The 24,079-nt window shown below is 35.7% G+C and overlaps 1 protein-coding gene across 1 annotated transcript; it reads left to right on the top strand.

The window, feature by feature from the left end:
- The first annotated feature begins 1,415 nt into the window (after positions 1-1,415).
- LOC111052509 lies at positions 1,416-21,350 on the top strand. Its single transcript, XM_039442639.1, has 6 exons — positions 1,416-1,709; positions 4,183-4,265; positions 5,838-5,988; positions 7,326-7,518; positions 14,830-14,878; positions 21,028-21,350. The coding sequence occupies exons 1-6, from the start codon at positions 1,461-1,463 to the stop codon at positions 21,071-21,073; spliced, it is 771 nt and encodes a 256-aa protein (XP_039298573.1). The 5' UTR covers positions 1,416-1,460; the 3' UTR covers positions 21,074-21,350.
- Positions 21,351-24,079: the final 2,729 nt, after the last annotated feature.

Genomic DNA, 24,079 nt, shown 5'->3' with positions numbered 1-24,079 from the left:
ACCAATCAGAAGAGTGTAGGCAGTGCTATGACGCAGTACCTGCTGCCACCTACCGGCAGAGTACAGAAGTTCATTATTTGTTGGCCAATCAGCAGAGAGAATTACAAAAGCTGGTTTCACGGATCGTCTATGCGTTCTGGATCATCTATGCAAAAGCATGTCTTTGTTTACAATAGATCTAATTATACGGATTGATTGAATAATTGTCTCATGAAAGACATACGCATTGAAAGTTGGTCAAGATCGTAATCTGGGCTTTTAGTTACTGATCTAAATCTGAATGTGGTTTAAAATTTAGGACTTGTTGCACAAAAGTCTGAGGAATTCTAACTATGATTGAAGGCTATGAGAACCAATTAGAGGATATATTCTTGAAGAGAAGGGTTCTCTCATTGGCTCTCGTTGCTACATGATTGAAATTCAACAGGCTTTTGTGCAAATGGGTCAAAGTTTTTTATTCTATTGTGAACTTCATTCAACTATAATATTTTGTACCTAACTCTTTAGTCCTTTCTTTCATCATCTTTCCTCCATTAAATCTTTTATAGAACCATATTCTTCTATATAACTTTGAAAAGAAAAAGAAACGTTCTAGATATTCTCGAAGAAAGAACGCATATCTGTTGTTACTCCGGTGATTTAGTCATTTAGGTAGATAATATGATTATATCAGGGCAATTTCAAAACTCTTTTATTGTCAGTTATCGAGTTATTATGAATATGAGTGTACAATCAGGAATTATAATTTTATTCTAATCAATATACTGATTTATTTAGTTGATCTATATACTGATTTAATGTAAATCTAAATCTGCATAGTGGAATTTCTATTGGAGAAAACATTGACTCTATCACATGAATTGATTGGGAATATAATCTTCCTCTAAGGGAGCTGTTGGAGATTGATAAGTTGTTTAATCTTTTATTTCTGAGGATGATGTTCACATGAGCTTCAGGCTTGTGCCTTGGTAATGAGACGGATGATGAAGAGAGATGAGTGTACCTACAGCTTTATGTGGAATCAAACATTCACGAAGCGATTTTCAAATACATAAATGGTATTTTATATTAATAGTTAGGACTAAGTATTTTATGAATTAGTGCGTGTCTATGTATGATTCAGCTTGTAATCTATACTTTAGTATAGAAATCTATAATATAATAAAGAAAGAATTGGCCTATTCACGTACGGGATAGGAAATCCACGAATGATGCATCATCACGTCTGAACTACTCAACTGATTAACTTGAAATTTTACATGATAGATTCTTTATTTACTGAGGATGGTTATAGGCCTTCAAGTTCTTAATAGGTCAAGTTTTTAATTAGACCCCTGCGGAGCACGGGTCATCTGCTAGTCTCAAATAATCTCTAATTGTACATTTGATCAAACTCAATCGTTATGCTCATTCACAGAGTATTTTCTGACAAGGCTATTGTGGAAAAATGCTATTCATACATGCAGCTTTTGGCTTACTGTCGGAGAATGGACCGTTTGAAAGAAGCACTAATCAACGGAAACCAAAACAGCCAGACTTCAAAAAAGCAAGGCAATGTTGCCGAAGTAAGAGGAGGAGTAGAAGCCGGAGTGGTAGGGAATTGTGATAAAGCCGAAAAAAACAGTAATAATGGAGATGAAACCCAAAATAGTAATAATGCACCACTACGTGAGATCGAATACCTTCAACAAGGTGTCACCAAAATGAAGGTATTGAAGCATAATTTATGATCTATTAATAAGAGAAGAATTTTCTTATACATGCACGGGATAGGAGATACACAAATGATGATGCATCATCACGTCTGAACTACTGAACTTATTAACTTGAAATTTTGTATAAAGATTATTAATTTACCAAGGATGGTTATAGGCATATTTCCAATTCGTTAAATTTTCCCAGTCCAGTTAATCAAGTTTTCGATTCGATATGCTTCCAGTTTGTTATACTCTACTTGAGAGTAGTCATACATAAAGTAGTGTACTCATTGGTATTATCTTCTATATTCTTATTCTTCTTCTATCTATATATTTCCTTCTTCTATTTCTATACTTTATACAAAGGATTGGCATATACATTTTTGGGATACGAATTATATGTGATGATTTCTTGATCCATTCCGAGCTGCTTTGTATAAACACACTTTTTCTATGTATTTGAACACGACATGCAGTCGATTATTAAGTAAATATTAAAAACTTTTACTTACTGACTGGAGTACTTTCAATCGCCTGGCGATCATTTTCAACAGTGTAGACCGGAAATGTTTTGATGGTTAGGAAGATTTGTGGTGTTTATTATGTGATCAAAAGGTTTGTTGGATTTGAAATTCAGCTGTTCATTTAGTATGTAGTTACTGTCTAGGATGGTGGCTTTATAAATTTCAAACTGTTCTGTTGTATTTAATTCATGTCCATTTCTTTTTACTTTCAATATTGTAAGGTTGGTATCTATGTTTGTGTAGGTGTGCCCGGTTTCATTTAAATGTGTTGCAAAAGCTGATTCTGTTTTGGTTTTAAGTGCGTTGATATGTTCTTTAAATCTAAGTTTGAATGATCGTCCACTTCTGCCAATATAGAATTTTTCACAATCACTACATTTTATCTTATATACCCCAGGGAGGTTGTGTTTGTCGGTGTTGTCGGTGGTTTTGGGGGTGAGGGTGGCCATCAGCTTATTTTTGGTTTTGAAAGCCACCTTGTAGCCTGCTTTTTTAAAAATTCTGGCAATTTTATTAGATTGACTATTGATATATGTTAGTGCTATGAAGTGTTTTCTCTCATTTGTTGGATTGGTTTCTTGCTTATATATTTTATTAGATTGACTATTGATATATGTTAGTGCTATGAAGTGTTTTCTCTCATTTGTTGGATTGGTTTCTTGCTTATATGATTTTGCTTTTGTTTTTTTGTTTAGTTTATCTATTATGTATCTATTATGTTTATCTCTATAGACTCAACAAAATACCCTTATCACCAGAAAACTACAAAAATGAGCTCAACACAATAAAATACCTAGCACAGAGTAATGGATATGACCCAAACATAATAGATAAACTAAACAAAAAAACAAAAGCAAAATCATATAAGCAAGAAACCAATCCAACAAATGAGAGAAAACACTTCATAGCACTAACATATATCAATAGTCAATCTAATAAAATTGCCAGAATTTTTAAAAAAGCAGGCTACAAGGTGGCTTTCAAAACCAAAAATAAGCTGATGGCCACCCTCACCCCCAAAACCACCGACAACACCGACAAACACAACCTCCCTGGGGTATATAAGATAAAATGTAGTGATTGTGAAAAATTCTATATTGGCAGAAGTGGACGATCATTCAAACTTAGATTTGAAGAACATATCAACGCACTTAAAACCAAAACAGAATCAACTTTTGCAACACATTTAAATGAAACCGGGCACACCTACACAGACATAGATACCAACCTTACAATAATGAAAGTAAAAAGAAATGGACATGAATTAAATACAACAGAACAGTTTGAAATTTATAAAGCCACCATCCTAGACAGTAACAACATACTAAATGAACAGCTGAATTTCAAATCCAACAAACTTTTTGATCACATAATAAACACCACAAATCTTCCTAACCATCAAAACATTTCCGGTCTACACTGTTGAAAATGATCGCCAGGCGATTGAAAGTACTCCAGTCAGTAAGTAAAAGTTTTTAATATTTACTTAATAATCGACTGCATGTCGTGTTCAAATACATAGAAAAAGTACGAATTATATGTTTGAGGCATCTTCGTGTCTGAACTACTGAACTGATTAACGGTCTTGATCAGAAAATGTTCAGTATACAATAAGGGCCTCTCATTATTCTAACATCTATAATAATTGAGGATGCATGCCTTTATACACCAGAGCATGGTCTATCTGATTCAGAGTGGTCTACTCTGAACGCTCAATTGTCTGAAATTTACTTTAAGAAGTTCATATATAAAAAGTTTAAAAACGCCAAAATACAAAGGAACAGAATATTATATGAATCTATGAATCCTACCTTTCTGAATATCGGAACCCTCTAGTCGTAAAAGTAGTTGGGAAAATGCATTGATCCCAGAGTTCTTTTTTATTTTATACTCTATGACTTTTCCAATATTCAATGTAGTTGTTCATGGATTAAATTAATATTTCTCCAATTCAATTCAAGGTGATCGGATCTCAATCCACTGTGCTACACGTATTTGATGATTGGAAATATGAAATTACTTCAACGGATCAAGATAAACCTAAGTATGCATTGAATAATAATGATAATGTGTAATCCAATTGTTACACAACTCATAACATAATATTTTGACGGAAAATGTAGTTCTCTGAGGGCCACAATGTTTCTGTTGAAAGCAATGAATAACATTTCTATAGTAAGGTCCACGATATAATGGCAGTGGAGAAAAATAGGAAAACATTGTTGCTGATTCTTTGCCTTCTCTAGAGGATACGTTGATACCAATATATCTGATGTAATAATAACTGTTAATTCTTGTAAAAAATTATCAATTATATTGTATTATTTCAAGAAAATATAGTTTACAATGATTTGATAAATAAATTTGCTTAATTATACATAATGACACAAGTAATTGTACGAAAAGTGTATTGTACGAAAATTACAATCCCAGTATAACTTTTTTGAAGAGCAATTCGTCTTTATTCTATTTTTGACAATCTGTTATCATCACTGAGTTGTGAAATAACTGGATCACTCTTTATATTGCATACATGTCTACCGATATTTTAGAGTTGACTATTATTTAAGAAACATTCAATTTACGAAATGGTTAAAATGAGATACCAGTTGACGGTATATGCAGAAGCAAAAAGTCTATCTTCTGGTCTGTTCAAAGTGAGTCGTAGTTTTAGAATGTCCAATCTATTGAATGATAGACAATTTCAACTGTCGGTCCCGGCTGGTTTAAGACAGCCAACAGTCAGAAAGCTTATTGACGGCTTAAAAAGTTAGAATATAGAAATAGACAAAGATTTTCTGTTAAATTTTTTTTTTCGAGGCTTCTGTCTCTTGCAAAGGTCAAATAGTTTAATTTTCAGAGTAGGTAACTTCAACTCAGCTAATAGCTTATGAAGTACCTTAATCATAACTCTGACGCTACTTAATGTTTTTGTTAGTTTTTAATTATTTTCATGATATTCTATTATGTATTTTAGTTTTTTATTTTTTGAAAATTATTGTACTGATTTGTTAAGTTCATTTACTTTTGTTTGTAAATTTTCAGTGTTATGAATAAATTTCAATTTCAATTCAATTTAAAAAAAAAATATTCTCAGGCGAGGTGGGACCCCCCGAAGAAAAACCACACGAATCTACTCTACTAACTTTTTATGGAATGAAATCCAAACAATATAAATCAACTGTACTCGTATTTATAATGTTGTTATACAATCACACCCACCAAACCATTGGGTTTTGGTTTGGGTTTTTTCACTCTTATTTTCTTATACTGTACTACAATATACGCATTCAATGTGAGCACACATTTCATATTTAGTCTGTGTCTTAAATCTGTGTCATCTTCATATTTCTATAGGACTACAAGTAATTGCAAATGCTTGTACTATTGCACATAATCCTGTTGATTCTCCCTCGATCATTGATTTGATTACGTGTATTTTTGAATGGATGAATGATAATAATTTAGTGTCATCGATCTTACTCGTTCTGTTCGCACCTTCAGAAGATATCTCCTTGAAAAAAGATATATTCATCCTTTAACATCACGATACAATAGTGCATCATTGTTTGCATTCTATCAGAAATGAGATTTTGACTCTTGTTTCTTTTGTAAGGTGTCTGAAAATCACCTGGAACAGTGGCGAACCGTTTTACATCCCGAAGATAATTGAATATGTCGATGATAAGCAATATGAATTCGATGCATTCGCTCTGCTCAGAACGTTCAAAGTCGAAACACAAGCGTGGATCTGTGAGAGCAGCACGGTAAGGCCGGCCACTAACGACAGGAGAGGTGTGTCAAGCACGTGTGATCGGACATGTCTTCAAACGAAAAACACGCGTTTACGCGAAAGGCTCAGAAAGAAACAGCTGTTCGACAGTCGCTTCTAACATAAACAACCAATGACAATAAATAAATAAACCACTGGAAAATTACAAATCATAATCATACATGAATAATTTAACCTCAAATAGAGCAGTGAAGAGAAACAAACAACAAAAAATCGAAGATACGAAAACCCAACCACAAAAAATTATGTTTTCACCAATTACAGTTCGTCACATGTATGACGAACATGTGTGTACACATGTTCAACACACTTGTTCTGTCGTTAGTGGATCAATATGCTATTATGCTCCATAAATTACATTTATGATGAATTATGATTGTATTTATTCTGTTTTCCTGTAGGGAATTGCTATTGCCAGCTAATCATGGAGAAAATTTAACTTCATGAGTTGTTCCATCAGAGATTTAGATTTCATCTCCCATAAGAGAAAATGTATAAGAGATTGAAACCGGGAAAGTTTGATGTCACGCAAAATAAAATCGATCATGAAAAGCTCTGATCAGATGAAGAGCGTTATATCTTTTATCTATCTACCTTGAACTAAGATTTCATGTCCAATTTAGGTGGTAAGTGCAGTCCAAGCAACATTATTTTATGGATAAGGGAGGTAAATGGTGCGCTTACCACCTTCTCCTTCAAAATCACTGATGGAATGCCTTCATCCACTAATAATTATGTCAAAAAGATAAATGACTAAAGATAATTATGTCATTAAATAACGGTCATATTTCAAATTTGTCCAACGTAATAAATAACGAGAAAATCCAAGACAACCTCAACAGTATTCAAGCCAAGTCTATAGTGAGATCTACGCTATAATGGTAGTATTAGATTAACATTGGTGTTGCTATCCATCTCTTTTATTCGACAAAGCGGATGGTGGTAATATTTTCCAGCTCTGCAACGTTGCCAGATCGTTTTTAACAGTGTAGAAATATGATAAATTAACGAAATATTTTATCTCAATCATGAACATTAATTATTAATAATCGTTGAAAAAATATAATTATATTCTCGAAGAATATAATATAGTTGATATATTTGATAAATATATTTTAAAAAAGGATGCAGAGCTAATATGACATCAGATATACCGGTTTCAGCTACCATCAATAATAGGCAGTGACAAAGCAGAGAATCAGCAACATTCTTTCCCTACTACCATTATAACGTGGACCTCACTATGAGCATTATTTCATTCATCTGCTTTTCATGATTATTTCGTTTGAAGTAATTTTCTCTTCTCGACAGAATAACTTTGTGAAAATTCAACAAAATTTGACCGGGATACTACCACTAAATGCTATCATGTTCTCTGGCAGTGTTCAATTCGATCTCATTAATGATTTGGGAGAGACTAATTATCCTGACAATTTTGGGAAATCGGCATCGCTACATGTTCATGCTTTCATTGATTTGAAAACAAAGCAACTTGTTAAGTATGGTGAGTATTAGGCCATGCGTTTGCTGAGACGCACACAACGCAGCACACTTAGCCCAACACATGCGAGAAAACTGTGTTGCCATGTTAGTCTACCTTAAGACGCCGCGTATGCTGAGACGTATGTGTCTGACACACGCGTGGGTCGGCATGTCACAGTTTTTAGCACTGACACAAATTTTAAGGCACACGAAACACACTTTTACAATTTTTAGGCTATGGACACTGGAATTAAGTAACACTATTAAATTTTATAAAACTTTAAAGTGAAAAAGCACTCACATTATTTGATGTGGCGACGTCCGTTTCGTGCTGGTATTGCACATTTTCAAGCCAAACAGGAACTGAAGTGTTTAAGGTTATGAGGGTGAAATTTGGTTGGGGTGGAGGGGAGTTTTGGTGGTTAATGGAGGAGTATTTAAATGAGTTTGTCAAACAGGTTGTGGGAGGAAAAGTTGATTTGGTCATTTAGAATATTGTTTGGCTGTTGTTTGGTGTGTTTGTATATTTCGAACTGTTCTAGTACATTTAATTTTCTGTTTTTGTGGGAATAGTGGAGTATTTCGAGGTTGTTGTCTATGTCAGGGTGTGTGTGGTCAGTGGAGATAATGTGTTCTGCAAAGGTGGAATGGGAGGACGGATGGGTAATGACTCTTGTGTGTTCTTTGAATCTTATATTTAAATTTCTAGCTGTTTTACCTATGTAGAATTTGCTGCAATCTCTACAACTTAGCTTATAAATTCCTGGTCTATTGTATTGATTTTGAGAGATGTTGTGTGGGGACAAGAGTTTTTTTAGTGATTTTTTTGTTCTGTATGCAACGTTGTATTTTATTTTCTTGAATGATGCTGCTATTTTGTAAGTTTTATTGTTGTGGTATGTGAGGGTGACGAATGCTGTATGATTATCAGTGTTGTATTTGTCAGAGTTTTGCGGATTGTTCTTGTTGTTTTTGATTTTTTGTAGTAGTTTGTCAATCATTGAGTGTTTGTATCCATTTTGTTGTGCAATATATTTTATTGTGTGCAGTTCAGTGTTGTAATCTGTGGTTGTCATTGGGATATTTATTAATCTGTATAGCATGTGGTTGTAGGCTGCAAGTTTGTGTTGGATAGGGTGATTTGAAGTGCAATGGATTGTGGTGTCGGTTGTTGTGGGCTTTCTGTATATTTTGAATGTTTTGAATGATTGGTTCTGTTTTGTGATGGTGATATCCAGGAAATTTATGCTGTTGTTGGTTTCTAATTCAAGTGTGAACGTCAAATTTGGGTGTATGCGGTTGAGGTGGGTGTGTAGTGTTTCAAGTTGTCGTTTGTTCCCCCTGTATAGTATTAATATGTCATCTACATATCGGAACCAAGTGAGTATTCTATTGGATTGGATGTGTGATTTGGGATCATGGTTGTGTAGGATGTGTTTTTGTTCTATAGTGTGAATGAAAATCTCTGCTAGAATGCAAGATATGGGTGATCCCATAGGGAGGCCATGGGGTTGAAAATAAAATTTACTATTGAATTCAAAATAGTTTTGTGAGGTTACAAGTTTGGTTAGAGTTATTATTTCTTGCATAATTTCCTGTGGGGTGTTGTTTGATTGTAGCATATCTTCTAGGTATTTTATTGTCTCCTGTATAGGTACATTGGTGTACAGATTAGAGATGTCAAATGATGCTGATGTGCTGAAGTGCACTCAGAACTTTGAGAATACACTTCAGAAATCAGAAATAAACAAGCACCATCTTTTCACTCTCTGTCTAATAAATTAATCCTCTTCTCTTCTCTTTCTCTATCATGAGTAGAATATCTAGTTGAAGTAAATATCTAGATGGCTCTATGAAAGTTCATTTAACAGTGGTTCAGCATTCCAAAAATTTACTCTAATCTTGAAATCATTCATAGAAATAGAATGTTTAATTTTAATATTTTTCCATTTAAATAATATCATCTCCCTCTATAATGAGCCCTTTTTCATCTCCTCACATACTGAACAGTATTGAGGAGGAACAATTGCTTAAAAATGCATGAAACTGATTTTGCCAATCCCGGGATCAGTCCCGGGATCCCGGGATTGATATTGGATAATCCCGAAATACCGGGATTGGAAATCAGTCCTAGGATTGACATCCCTATCTGGTACCCAGATATACTTGTTTTACGAAACCATTGCAGTTTCAAACTAGGAGGAGGGGGTGTAGGGGGGTAAGCAAGCGGGGTGAAGATGAGCATTAATTTTGTGATTCCAGGAAATTCATTTTCCCTCAATTAGTTGCGAAAACCCTGTATTTTGTCTTTGTTGACTGGGATAATTTTAGTGAAATATTGGTCAGTAATGATTTTTCCATTATGCAGAGTTATTATATCATTCTTCCTTGTGGAATACTCGATATGGAAAATTATAAATCCAGTCATGATTGTAGAAAATTCCATCTTGATACATGACTCTGATACATGATTGGAACTTGCGATTGGTCTCAAATTGCAGAGAATCTAATTCTCTACATGCTTAGATGCCTCAAATCCATCTTCAGCCATTCTTCTCTCGCAAAAAAACTACCGAAAACGTGAGAATGAAAAAAATATCTCCATTTTCATGATTTTTTAAAACGAGCGAATCAAACTTTCCGTGTTTTTCCATGAATTATCCACGTTGAATGGAAGAGAAGATTCTGTTCTACAATTTGAAATGAAATACAATTTTTTACTTTCCTTGCCCTACTACCATAGGTAAGGAGAGTATTGCTTTCCAAAAAATCTGGTGTGGTACACTCACACAACTTTCCTTGCTCATTGAACTGGGAGCCTCATTCTTAAACGACAATAATTTAGAGAAATAACATAATGACGATTGGCGACAACATAATTATTTGAAACTAAGGATGGGGTGGACCCCTCATCAGTTTCCCAGGAAAAAGACATATGCCAGTTGATAGATCTGATAGATAAATAAATATACAGGGTATGAATTTGAAAAAAATCGTTAGAGCCGTTTTTGAGAAAATCGTGAAAAACATGGTTTTTTGGTAACTGCCATTTTTCTCAAGAATATTACGGAGCTCCTACAATTTTCCCAGAAATGAGACTCATGTCAGTCAATAAGGCTTATAAATAGCTATCCATGGTATAAATTTGAAGAAAATCGTTAAAGCCGTTTTCGAGAAAACCGTGAAAAACATGTTTGTTAGTCATTATCCGCCATTTTTCTGAAGAATATAACGGAGCTCCTGAAATTTTCCCAGAAATGAAACTCATGCTAGTTGATAGGGCTTATAAATCTTTATATATCTTTATAAATTTTTATATCTTTGGTATAAATTTGAAGAAAATCGTTAGAGCCGTTTTCGAGAAAACCGTGAAAAACATGGTTTTTTAGTAATTATCCGCCATTTTTCTCGAGAATATTACGCAGCTCCTGCAATTTTCCCAGAAATGAGACTCATGTCAGTTGATAAAGCTTATAAATAGCTATCCATGTTATAAATTTAAATACAATCGTTAGAGCCGTTTTTGAGAAAATCGTGAAAAACATGGCTTTTTAGTAATTATCCGCCATTTTTTCCGCCATCTTGAATTAAATTTCATTGAATTTCTAATTGTCGGGTCCTCATGGTATAAGGACCTTAAGTTTAAAATTTCAAGTCAATCGGTTAATTAGGAATGGAGTTATCGTGTTCACAGACATACACACATACACACACACACACACACACACACACACACACACACACACACAACACACACACACACACACACACACACAGACCAACACCCAAAAATCAACTCAGGGGGCCTTGAAACGTCTAGAAAACTGGATATTGGGGTACCTTAATTTTTTTTGGAAAGCAATACTTTCCTTACCTGGTAATTTCCTTACCAAGGAAAGTAAAAAAATTAAGGTACCCCAATTTCCAGTTTTCTAGACGTTTCAAGGCCCCCTGAGTCCAAAAACATGATTTTTGGGTGTTGGTCTGTGTGTGTGTGTGTGTGTGTGTGTGTGTGTGTGTGTGTGTGTGTGTGTGTATGTGTGTGTGTGTATGTGTGTATGTCTGTGAACACGATAACTCCATTCCTAATTAACCGATTGACTTGAAATTTTAAACTTAAGGTCCTTATACCATGAGGACCCGACAATAAGAAATTCAATAAAATTCAATTCAAGATGGCGGAAAAAATGGCGGATGATTACTAAAAAACCTTGTTCAATGAGCAAGGAAAGTTGTGTGAGTGTACCACATCAGATTTTTTGGAAAGCAATACTTTCCTTACCTATGGTAGTAGGGCAAGGAGATTAAAAAATTGTATTTCATTTCAAATATTGTAGAACAGAATCTTCTCTTCCATTCAACGTGGATAATTCATGGAAAAACACGGAAAGTTTGATTTGCTCGTTTTAAAAAATCATGAAAATTGAGATATTTTTTTAAATTTCTGAAATTTTAAACTTATGGTCCTTATACTATGAGGATCCAACAATAAGAAATTCAATAAAATTCAATCCAAGATGGCGTAAAAATGGCGGATAATCACTAAAAAACCATGTTTTTCACGGTTTTCTCGAAAACGGCTCTAAAGATTTCCTTCAAATTCATACCATGGATAGCTATTTGTAAGCCCTATCAATTAGTCTCATTTCTGGGAAAATTTCAGGAGCTCTGTAATATTCTTGAGAAAAATGGCGGATAATGACTAAAAAACCATGTTTTTCACGGTTTTCTCGAAAACGGCTTTAACGATTTTCTTCAAATTTATACCATGGATAGCTATTTATAAGCCCTGTCAACTGACATGAGTCTCATTTCTGGGAAAATTGCAGGAGCTCCGTAATATTCTTGAGAAAAATGGCAGTTACCAAAAAAACATATTTTTCACGATTTTCTCAAAAACGGCTCTAACGATTTTTTTCAAATTCATACCCTGTATATTTATTTATCTATCAGATCTATCAACTGGCATATGTCTTTTTCCTGGGAAACTAATGGGGGTCCACCCCATCCTTAAGAAATGGACTTTGTAATCTCCATCTCGTGCATGAGGTGGGTAGGTAGAGCAGTTTATAAAAAGTACACAGTCATAGTCAAGATATTTCATCTGTAGAACAGCTGTTTTGACGACTTTAAATAAAATAATCGAATTTCACAATTTACACAAAGGAAAAAGTACTCTGAAAACAATAATTATATATACACATATACAGTAGTCTGATCGTAGTTGCAAATATGTTGCCGCCAATTGTCATTATGTTATTCCCCTACATTATTCTCGTTTGAGAATGAGGCTTACAGTTCAAGGAGCAAGGAAAGTTGTGTGAGTGTACCACACCAGATTTTTATTACGGGTTTTCGAAATAAGTAGCTTTGAATATAGAAATTAGCCATTCTCATTGTGTATGAAAATATAGGTGTAAGTACAATCGGGGCTAAGTTCCCCATTTTTTGAGCAAATTTTTCGACTTATGATACGTGATTTCGAAATCCTGGAAGAACCAAGAAGAATAGTACAAGATAGTACGAGAAGATTCGATCATTGAGTCAAATGTTATCACTATTATGTTTGATATTTTGATCCTTGAGGTGTCCTCATGCGAGCCTTTTCACTGGAAAATACTGAGTTTATCTTACTGATGAGTCTAATAGAGCATGGTCTCATGAACCCATATTATTGTGACAAATCTCAATTTGAGGACAATGAAATTAATGTTGGTGGTTGAAGATGAAAATAGTTTTTTGTTGTTTTTCGAAATACAAGGAACACTGTTATCAGGTGTACTTGGGAATACATCTGAGATTGTTATCAGGTGTACTTGGGAATCCATCTGAGATAGAACGGTCTACCTGGTCTCATGTAGTAGAGCACAAATTTACGCCCAGAGGGATTTTGAATAATGAATTTAAATACTTGAAATCGGAGGATATAGTAGATAAAAAAACGAAAATGGGTTACGGAAAGAAGACGGGGCCGCGCTATCTGTCCACTGGTATTATCGTTTAATGAAGGCTCAAAAAGGTTCATTTTCCAACCCTCAAGTAGTATTATACTCTGTCCTCTGATTTTGCCTCATTACCCTTATTAGTGGCCCCCTCTTGTTTTCGGAAGGCACTTCTAGCTGGTAGCGAGCACCAAATTATTTATTACTTTACATCTGTTACTTGTATTTTTACAATTATTTAATTTAAATCAGTGATCAAGTACTTGTAATATTATTGTTTCATTACCAATGGTTCATTTGATGGAACTTAACTTATTACTCAGTATTCATTTATTTATTCATATACTATCCAGATAAAAGCAACAGGCATTTGCCCAAAACTGCTTTAAACCTTAATTTGGAATAAAAATTCTAAAGTTTATGTAACTTACATAACGTAAATGATAACTTAATTCGTACACAATTTTGAGTACAAAAAATGTATTTACTACAATGTATCTATCAACTTGGTCACAAGCTGTATACAGACTAAGTTGAGTTACATACAATTCGATATTAAATATACATCCTTTCAAATTCCACTAGATAGAAAATAATGCCTATGTAATGTCTTAGTTTGGGTCTTAAGGTCTTAGTTTGACTGAATTTGTAGTTATCATCGCTACTAATGTGTGTGTTTTTTAATCACTGTATGCTACCACTGGTTTACGGTTAAAGTGTCTTTAAGTAACCAGACTGGTCCACTAATATATTCCTAGGAGTGGGAAATTTTTGATTCCTCAACAATAGGCAACGAAACTGTCGAAATTTTAGCAATAGGCGACCGCTGAATGATCACTAGAACCTGTCCATCCATTGTTTTCGGCGACCCGTCTCGTTTCCAAAACCCACGGAAATTCCTCCAAATTTCGTTTTATCCAAAAATTGTAACCCAGAACTCAATGAAGATAGAGAGCTAAGAGTTATTTCATTTTCCAAAAATGGCGGGAGTGATTTTTCTGTCCGATGGCTTGATTTGGCGAAAATAACAAAGAACTAAAAAAGGAAACGAAAATCCGTGGTTTTTGGAGCTCCATATAGTACAAGTTTCAAGATTCCATCTACTCAAATATTATAAGACGGCTCTCACTGTATGATAATATATTCGATATAGACATTCAGTAGATATCTAAATATTTATTGAATATAAGATCAGTGTATCTATCAACTATCTATCTATAGCTTGTAACTAGATAACTTGTATCATGTGGTCATGATACTTACCGGTAACACTATCAGAATTGCTCTTTTTTTTATAAAGAATCAGTTCAAAGTGAATTCAACTAGAATACTATCCTAGTAACTCAAAGTTGTATGATAGTAGATAAATTTTACTGGTCTTTGTTTTTCAGTTGGAGGAGCTGATTTATTGAATGTTCCCAGTGAGAAAGAGCTTAAAAGGTAAGATACAACTTGTAACTTCAATACTCTGAAAGAAATAAAGCACTTACTTCATTCTCGAATTCACTCAACTATAGAAAGGTCCACTTTATAATAGCTTCAATCAGCCTATAATGGCTATCCTTTTCCAGCTCCGCAACTTTGCCAGATCGAGGGTTTCCATTTGACTAGAGAATGAAAATAAACCGATTTGTCGTATGAAAACTTTAGTGCAGCCTTAGGCGTTACACCTGCCGTACGTCAATCAAATTTAATGGTGGTTAACAGCTCAGTAATGACGTTTTCCACTTGTCTCATTGGTTCTCGCGTTACTGGTTTTATCAAATTGGGTCATGAAATTAAGGTTAAATTGAAACAGTTCGATTTCAGGAAAAACAAAAATATTTCTGATGCTCTTTTCAGCCTGACGCAAGAGATTGATCAGGCTTCAAGTGTTAATCTGGAAAGTTTAGTAATATTTCTCGATTTGGCAAAGGCCTTCGATACCGTTGACCGACAAAAACTGCTGAAAAAAACTTGATTTTATTGGAATTCGTGATATTTCAATCAATATTTCATATCAATGGTTCAAAAGTTAGAAAACAAAACAAACAAAATAGAAAACAAATTGTTCAAATATTAGGAGTAGATAGTAAACCAAATGTAATATAGTATGTTGTGGTCCAAGGAAGTACTTTGGGTCCCTTACTGTTTTTAGTCTATGTTAATAATTTGTCGAAAGTTCCAATCAAGGGAAATCTATTTTTATTCGCTGATGACACAGCAATACATGTAACTGGTAAAAATAAACAAGAACTGTACCAAAACGCTACATCAGATCTTCATCTCTTGAAGAAATGGTTTGATAATAACATATCGACTTTGAATATTAAGAAATCTAAATTCACAGAATTTTTTTTCAGAAGAAGGCAAGAAGACAGAATTAATAACATCACTCTACATTCTTGTACTGAACCTACCAATATACAATGTAACTGTGAATCGATTGAGAGTGTAGTAGCTTATAAATATTTAGGAGTAATGATAGATGAGAAATTGAATTGTTCGGCTCATATTGCATTCTTGAAAAGTAAATTTCGCAAAGCTATTTACATTTTTTACCAATTAAACAAAATTCTATCACTAAAAGAGCTACAAAATATTCATTTTTCTTATGTCCAGTCACTTATTGGAGTGGGAATTTTAGCTTATGGGGGTGCCTATAAAACATTACTATAACCCTTGGAAGTTACACAGAAATCTATTATTAAAACAGCATAAATACAGTATTAATACAATATTAATACGCACTCCTACAGATAAAATTTTTGAAGAATTCAATGTTATAAGTATAAGGAAAATTTATGTAAGAAATATATTGTTATACATGTACAAAAATCATAAAGATATGTTTAAGAAAATTGAGCACAGCTATCGAACTCGTTCGTCAGAAGCAATAATCCAAGTTCCAAGGCTAGTCAAAACTCATTCCACTACAAATACTTATTATATAACACACACTCTGTATAGGAATCTGCCTGAAAATCTACGTAATACCGAAGGTAAATCCAAATATATTTATAAAAAAAATGTTAATGACTGGTTAAAGGAGATTGGGATGACAAATATAGAAGTGATAATTCATTCATTGTATAAATAAAGCAAATGTCGTGTAATGATAGTCCAAATTTAACTCTAAATGTATCACATACACCCTGAGTAGCTTCAGAGGTGGGTGATTGATACCCAGGTGTTGCTCCTGGATGACTTCGCTCAGTCGTAATGTGGGCGGGGTAAGGAGGCAAGTCGAAGTTCCTCTTCCTTCTTCTTTGTGTCTCAGCTGGCGTGAAAAGCACCTCCTGGTGCTTCTGACGGCGTGAAGGTCGCTCTCTTCTCTGATGACACCACTTTGATGTAATCTTGTATCGGCCTTACGGCCTCGGTTCCGCTCCAGTGAAGTAGGAAAAGGAAGGACAGACAGGATAGGGACGGCAGACAACGGTCCGCTGTGCCCTGGGGAGATGGGAGGACAGGGACGGCAGACAACGGTCCGCTGTGCCCTAGGGAGATGGAAGGTTAGGGACGTACGGCAGCCAACGGGCCGCTGTACCAGGACAGGAGGTCGGGGACGTACGGCAGCCAACGGGCCGCTGTACAAGGAGCAGGAAGGTTGTGAGCGGAATGCTGTGGTCTGGGGCTCGTCCGGCGTTTAAGTACTCCCCCAAAGTGAAGGGGATGGAGTTGTGCCGCCGCCAGAGGCGGTGGAAATCGTCTTGATGCGCGGAAGATGGTGCGCCATCGGTACCTTCCTTATCTCCGCGGTCGGCTAGCTTTGCTGATAGCCGAGCGTCTTTCAATAATATTATTAATTATTTAACAATATTTTCCGTCACAATTTTACTTTGTGACACCCCACTCCTACTTGGGGGGGGGGGGGGTCGGAGCCCTCTATGGCACCACCTTCAAAGGCGTGAGCCATCTAGGCATCACCTTAAGAGGTGTACACCTCCCAGGCATCACCTTTTAGAGGTGTATGCCACTCACTATGAGCATCATCTACACCCGGTCCACCAGGTACATATTTACATCGTCCATCTGGAAATTGGACTTTTATGCGTGGCTTGCCAGCCCGTTTACGCTTACCAGGTGTTGAGACTCGGTGACACAACACTGGATCCTTATTCCTTGAGAGTCCTGGTTTGGGATCCTGGGACTGTGAGACTACCTCTTTGACAGTCGAAGACTGTGTTTGCTCTTCTACATTCGTATCAGTTGAGGAGGGTATTGACTCCTCCACATCCATGACAGTAGGGGGTGGTGTTGTCTCGTTCACATCCATGTCCGTGGGGGGTGATATTAACTTTTCCACATCACTCTTGGAGTTACCACTTGTGTTGGTGGCTGGGGCATGAATTGTGGCCCGCCGTTCAGAGTCATTCATCTCATTCCTGTGATCCATCACTATGTTGCCCGAAGATGCTTGTTCTGGAATATATGACAATTCCGCCCTGGCATCAATCAAAGCATTGAGTTCAACTCCATTCAAACCAACCTGCATGAATATCCTTTTGTCGTGATCCTTGTTGTCCTGAGATTCGGATTGTACAGCTGATATTGTTGGGACTTTTGTTGTCCTACTCCCCGATAAGGGTGATCGCAACATAATTGGCTGTCTTGAAGGATTCAATTGGGGAGGATCCCACTCCACCTCTCTTGTGAATGTGTGAATATTCACTCTGTTTTTACGCATAAATTCCATGCCTAATAGCAGATCTTGTTCAAGTCCTTCCATTATAGATGCCACTAGTGGAACTGTGATTTGTTCTATGGTCACATTAGTAGTCACTTTCCCATTTAACGGGGTTGACCGTCCATCAGCTAATATCGCGCGGTGACGTGCTGGTTCTTTCCGTATCATCCCTATTTTCCGGATGACTTCATAGACCTCGTTGCTCATATAATTAGCTTCAGCACCCGTATCTAGCAATGCCCGACACTTTTTACCACCGATTGTCACAGTAATGAATAGTCTGTTGTCACTTGATGACTCTTCAATCACAGGGATCCTGTGTGCCGTTTGCATCACTGCTGTCTTGTTCGGAGTTTTATTCTCCTTCTGCACATCACAGACACATTTCAGTGCTCTCTTTCCGCTCCTTTTACATGGTGGGATATCGGGACAGTGTGATCTCCAGTGCCCCGGTCTCTTGTATTGCCCACACATGGGTTCAGACTCACTAAGAGATGGTCTGTTACTAGTAGGGGTTATAACTGTCTCAACCTTGAGCCTTGTAATCTTTTTCGTGTCCTCAATCATGTGAACTCTCGAATTCTGTCTATTCTGTTTCTCCTCTGCTTTTATTTGTTCATACTCCCTTGCGAATTTTTCCAATTCGTTGATACTATGAACATCTGATTGCCGAATATACAATTTATACCGTGGGAGGAGATTCTTATACACTCTCTGTAATTTATTCTCGTCTGTAAAACCTCCTCGACGCCTCATGAGTGTCAGTACATCTTCGAGAAATTCGTCAAACGATTCACCTTCCTTTTGCTTCCTTGCCTGAATTAGATTCTCGAGGTCCTCCTCATAGGTAAGTGGGTAGTAGCATGATCTGAAATCTTTCACAAAATTGTCCCATGATTTCCACTTGTCACGACGATTACGCATCCATAGAGTAGCTTTACCAACTAGTAATTCAGGTAGCGCAACTAGTAGTTGGTTGCCAGTGAGCCCATAAGCTTGTTGTAGCTCGTCTAGCCTTTCTAAGAAGCTGGGAGCATCTGATTGGCCATTGAATGACAGTCTCCAGCTTCTTACTTTGTCACATACCGCCCCTGGATCCATGAGGGGGTTTGTGTGAATGTTGGTTCCAACTTCAGCATGAGTACCTGTTGCTGAGTGTCCGGATTCCTCACTGCTTCTGCTCACTATTCCTGGTCTTGGGCTGGGATAACGTACAACCATCTTCTTATGTTGTTCTACTAACAACCTTCTCAACTCAGCAAGTGTTCCAGATGACACTATGCCCCAATCTTGTAGAAGATTACACGCTTCATCCTTTTTCAATCTATAGATCCAGGAAACTCTTGGGTCAGCTATCACCTCAGGGTTTATGTCCTCGACCGACTGACCCTCTATCAGCTCCTGGTGCTGAGCATCTAAATCAGCTTCGCCTTGTTCCCTCATGATGATTCTTACTTCGTTGCCTCGTGCCCCACGTTGGGCGCCAATCTATCACGTACACCCTGAGTAGCTTCAGAGGTGGGTGATTGATACCCAGGTGTTGCTCCTGGATGACTTCGCTCAGTCGTAATGTGGGCGGGGTAAGGAGGCAAGTCGAAGTTCCTCTTCCTTCTTCTTTGTGTCTCAGCTGGCGTGAAAAGCACCTCCTGGTGCTTCTGACGGTGTGAAGGTCGCTCTCTTCTCTGATGACACCACTTTGATGTAATCTTGTATCGGCCTTACGGCCTCGTTTCCGCTCCAGTGAAGTAGGAAAAGGAAGGACAGACAGGATAGGGACGGCAGACAACGGTCCGCTGTGCCCTGGGGAGATGGGAGGACAGGGACGGCAGACAACGGTCCGTTGTGCCCTAGGGAGATGGAAGGTTAGGGACGTACGGCAGCCAACGGGCCGCTGTACAAGGAGCAGGAAGGTTGTGAGCGGAATGCTGTGGTCTGGGGCTCGTCCGGCGTTTAAGTACTCCCCCAAAGTGGAGGGGATGGAGTTGTGCCGCCGCCAGAGGCGGTGGAAATCGTCTCGATGCGCGGAAGATGGTGCGCCATCGGTACCTTCCTTATCTCCGCGGTCGGCTAGCTTTGCTGATAGCCGAGCGTCTTTCAATAATATTATTAATTATTTAACAATATTTTCCGTCACAATTTTACTTTGTGACAAATGTTTACATCTTTTATACTTAAAATGCTTGAAACTTCAAATTTTCTCTGATATTAATACCTGGTTTACCCAAGAATGTGATAGATGCAAGTATGGGGACAGTCCGACGTTAGCCAATCATCGCCAAGACCCTCTTCCACACACAGGCTTTGCCTGTGTGGATAGCTTTCATGAAGTTTTTTAGAATATAATGTTGTATTTTCTGTAGCTACGATATAATAGCAATTAGATTTAGTTATAATGATTAATTCTTTAGTTCAACTGTAAGTTTTATTTATGATTGTTTGGTTGCAGAAGATGTAACGTTGTTGTATGATATGAATATTTGTACCCTGAGATCATGTATAATAAAAACCAATTTGATTTGAATAGATGTACTTTTGACCAAGAGTGAGCGAGGTTTTTATCAGAAAGATCTATTTTCTCTGCTATGATAGCAGGATCTTTGTATCTTACACTCTAATAGTTTATGCTATCTTCTCTATGGTTTTAACCACACCAGTATATTTTACTTCTTAATCTGCTAAGTGATTGAAACTTCCTTCTTATCACTTGAAAACCCCATGTGGAACAATGTCAAATTGATAAGTGATTGTGACGTGTTCTCAAAGATCCATGAAGCCTTTTGATCAATTGAGCTGGTGAAATGGCAATTTTGACTTAATGTATGTGATCACTGTTCTATCAATGTTATTGCCAAAAATAATCCAATTAGAATAGTGTGCATTGTTTTATGAATATAACCTGGATTACTGATCTATTTTTCAGCTTGCCTGAAACTGTTCTGCAGTTCCGCTTCAATGTTCAGGAGTAGTTACGTTTGTCGATGAATTGATTTCAGTTGAAAAAAGACAGAAACTGATTTTCAATTTTCAGCTACCGTACAATTTCTCGATACCTCGATACCTCGGTACTTGCACAGTTCGTCGTAGTTTAAATTTGCACTACCAGGGTTTCACTACCAGTCTTGTATTGTTTTTATTAGTTATAGTGATATTTGAGTGTTTTCTGCTAGATTAGGTAAATTTTCAAAAATTGTAGTCTTAAAGAGTGTAGAAAACATTAGTAATAAAGTAGTTCTGAGTTCTGACTTCAGTCTATTTCTTTTGACTTTGACACACAATGTATGGAAGAGGCATTAACATTTCTTCTTTTGAGTCACAGAAAATACTTTTATGACATGTGTTGTTCATGATTACCAGTAGGCCTACCTATAGTAAGACAGTATGATTACACATAATTATAGTGAGATCAACTTCAAGTCAACACCTGATTCACATTGGTGTTGCTATCAATGGACAAAGCATATGGCTCTATCAATTTCTAGCTCCGCAACGCTTCCAGATTGTTCTTGAACAATGTAGAAATAGGATTAATAAACGAAATATTCAATCTCAATAAGGAAACACCATTATTGAATAAAAACACAAATATGTTGTCAAATTCTACACTGTTTTGTGTAGAATTTGACAACATATTCGTGCTTTTATTCAATTATGGAACGGTTCAACAATATTGACAATGACTCAGTCGAATTTTTGAAACACCATTATTACATCATTGGAAAATAAATTTCATTGGCGAATAGATTAGATCTAATTATCATTAACAAGGATGAATAATTATTATAATATGAGATCAGATATTCCAGAATCAGTTATCTACTATAAAAGGCAGTGGTAACTTTCCAGGAAGTTGTGTGAAATTAGATCAGAATTTTCAATATCATTGAATAATCCTCCATGGTTCCTGCATAATTCTGTGGAATATTCCTAGAATGGAAACAAGGTGGATGTATGTATGTATCAATTTTTTGACCTTGAATGTTCTTCTATTTTTCCGGAAATGTATTGGTGTGAGATGAATATTCGCAGGTATAAATTTGAGATTGCTGGCAGAATATTAGCTTTGATTATGGATACTGAACGTATACATAATATTATATTAGTGTGCTGTCTGGGAAGGTACATACAAAACGGGCTCACTGAGTCTAACAGGAACAAATAGATTTTAAAAATAATATTGATCCACACGTTAGATTTTATAATAAGGATTTGAGTAGGACGACTACTTTTGAAATTTTTCACAAGATCTCTGCTGAAGCTAATCACACTTTGAAAATAATATTATTGTTCACCTTCTCGTTCACTTCCTTTTCCTCTCTACACAGAGATTTATACTCTCTAACTGAAATGAAATAATCATTTTAACTAAACTTTTAGTAGAATTGCAATTGAAATTACAGTACGTTTCGAAACATTTTTCAAATTTGGTTTTTGAAAAATAATTTTCTTTATTCATTTTTGCCTTGTCATGCAGAAGAAACGAAATAGGAATAAGGTAATGGTGGAAATAAAACAAGTGTTTTCTTACAGCACTAGAGATATGTATCTTTTCAATGAACAAGTCATTTTCGCACAGACATTAGTTTTACAAAAACAGCTATACGAACATTTATGTAATTCACCAACACAGAGTGCTTGAAAATACTCTTCAAACTTTGGAATGTAATTATCAGTCATGGAAAGTAACAAATTTCTAACTTACTTTCTCAGTGTCTTCAATCAAATACGGGAATAACTTTTATGTATCTGATGAAGCTAGAAAGATGAATAAATAATTTATTGTTTCACATTTGTTATCCTGCTCGAGCGTTATTTAGACTAAAGTAATGTTATATTTTGATGGATAATATTTGTAGAAAACGTTTACTTATATTCAGGTAATCAAAGAGATAAGGATAAGTAATCAAAAAGTGCATATGAACATATGCGTTATGGCATATGATTCATTCATACTATCAAAATACTGCAGTTGAAATTATTTTTGAATTTATTCAGGGATTTTCAACTGATTTGATACATTCACTACTTTTATAAAGATATTGAAGAGATTATACTTCCAAGCTCACTGTGTCTCCACTAGCCTATTCTATTTCAAGTAAAAACATGATATGATTCATGATTTCTGAAAATAACTAGAACAAGAGGAATTCACATGATTTTCACAATTCTATGGGTAGGTATGTCTACTGTTAATTTGTTAGCATTATAGGAGAATAAGATCTAATCATTTTACAACAATTGGAATATCACATAACGTTTTACAATTCTTCACATAAGAAATTGAATACAAGTGTACTTTTTATTAAGGAATGAGAAACGAATTCAAAATTCAACGATCCAGAATACTTGAGGTTGTAGAAATATATTTTACATTATTCACAAAGACCTACAATTTGTTCTATTCATCTTTTCAATGTCCTGAATCGTCTGTAATTGTCCTAGAATCTGATATTATGTCAGTCCTTACATGGAATAGTGTTTTCAATGAGATCCTCTATTGTATAATTAATAATGAATAATAGGATTCATAAAAGGCATACAAATGATAATAACCCACTTTATCATTCAAGAAGCTTTAGACTCTAGATAACTCTTCATATATTATTAAATGTATTTATTACATAAAATACTTGCCTCGATGGTAAATAAATTTTACAAAATCAAAAGCTAATTATGATTTGGAGGGATTTGCTCATTTTTATCATACATTATATTTTATAAGTTACAATAATTCACATTCATGCAGTTAATTTATCCTACTACCAGAATAAATGGTACCTATGTTCAAACTCAATATTTAAAATGTTCGAAACTAATTTTCAGAGACGGTTAATTCAAAACTTTATTGAGAAATTCACTCTCCAAAATAGATGATATACAGAGAAAAAATTATGGAAACTAATAATAATTAATACTTCTTAATCCTTCTTTTAAAACGATAATTAGACAGTAGGTTTCATTGAGGTTCCAATTCA

This window comes from Nilaparvata lugens, chromosome X, assembly GCF_014356525.2.
Source record: "Nilaparvata lugens isolate BPH chromosome X, ASM1435652v1, whole genome shotgun sequence".
In the NCBI taxonomy this organism is placed as follows: domain Eukaryota; kingdom Metazoa; phylum Arthropoda; class Insecta; order Hemiptera; family Delphacidae; genus Nilaparvata; species Nilaparvata lugens.
The sequence above is the reverse complement of the archived record's forward strand: the minus strand, read 5'-3'. Positions and strand labels throughout refer to the sequence as shown.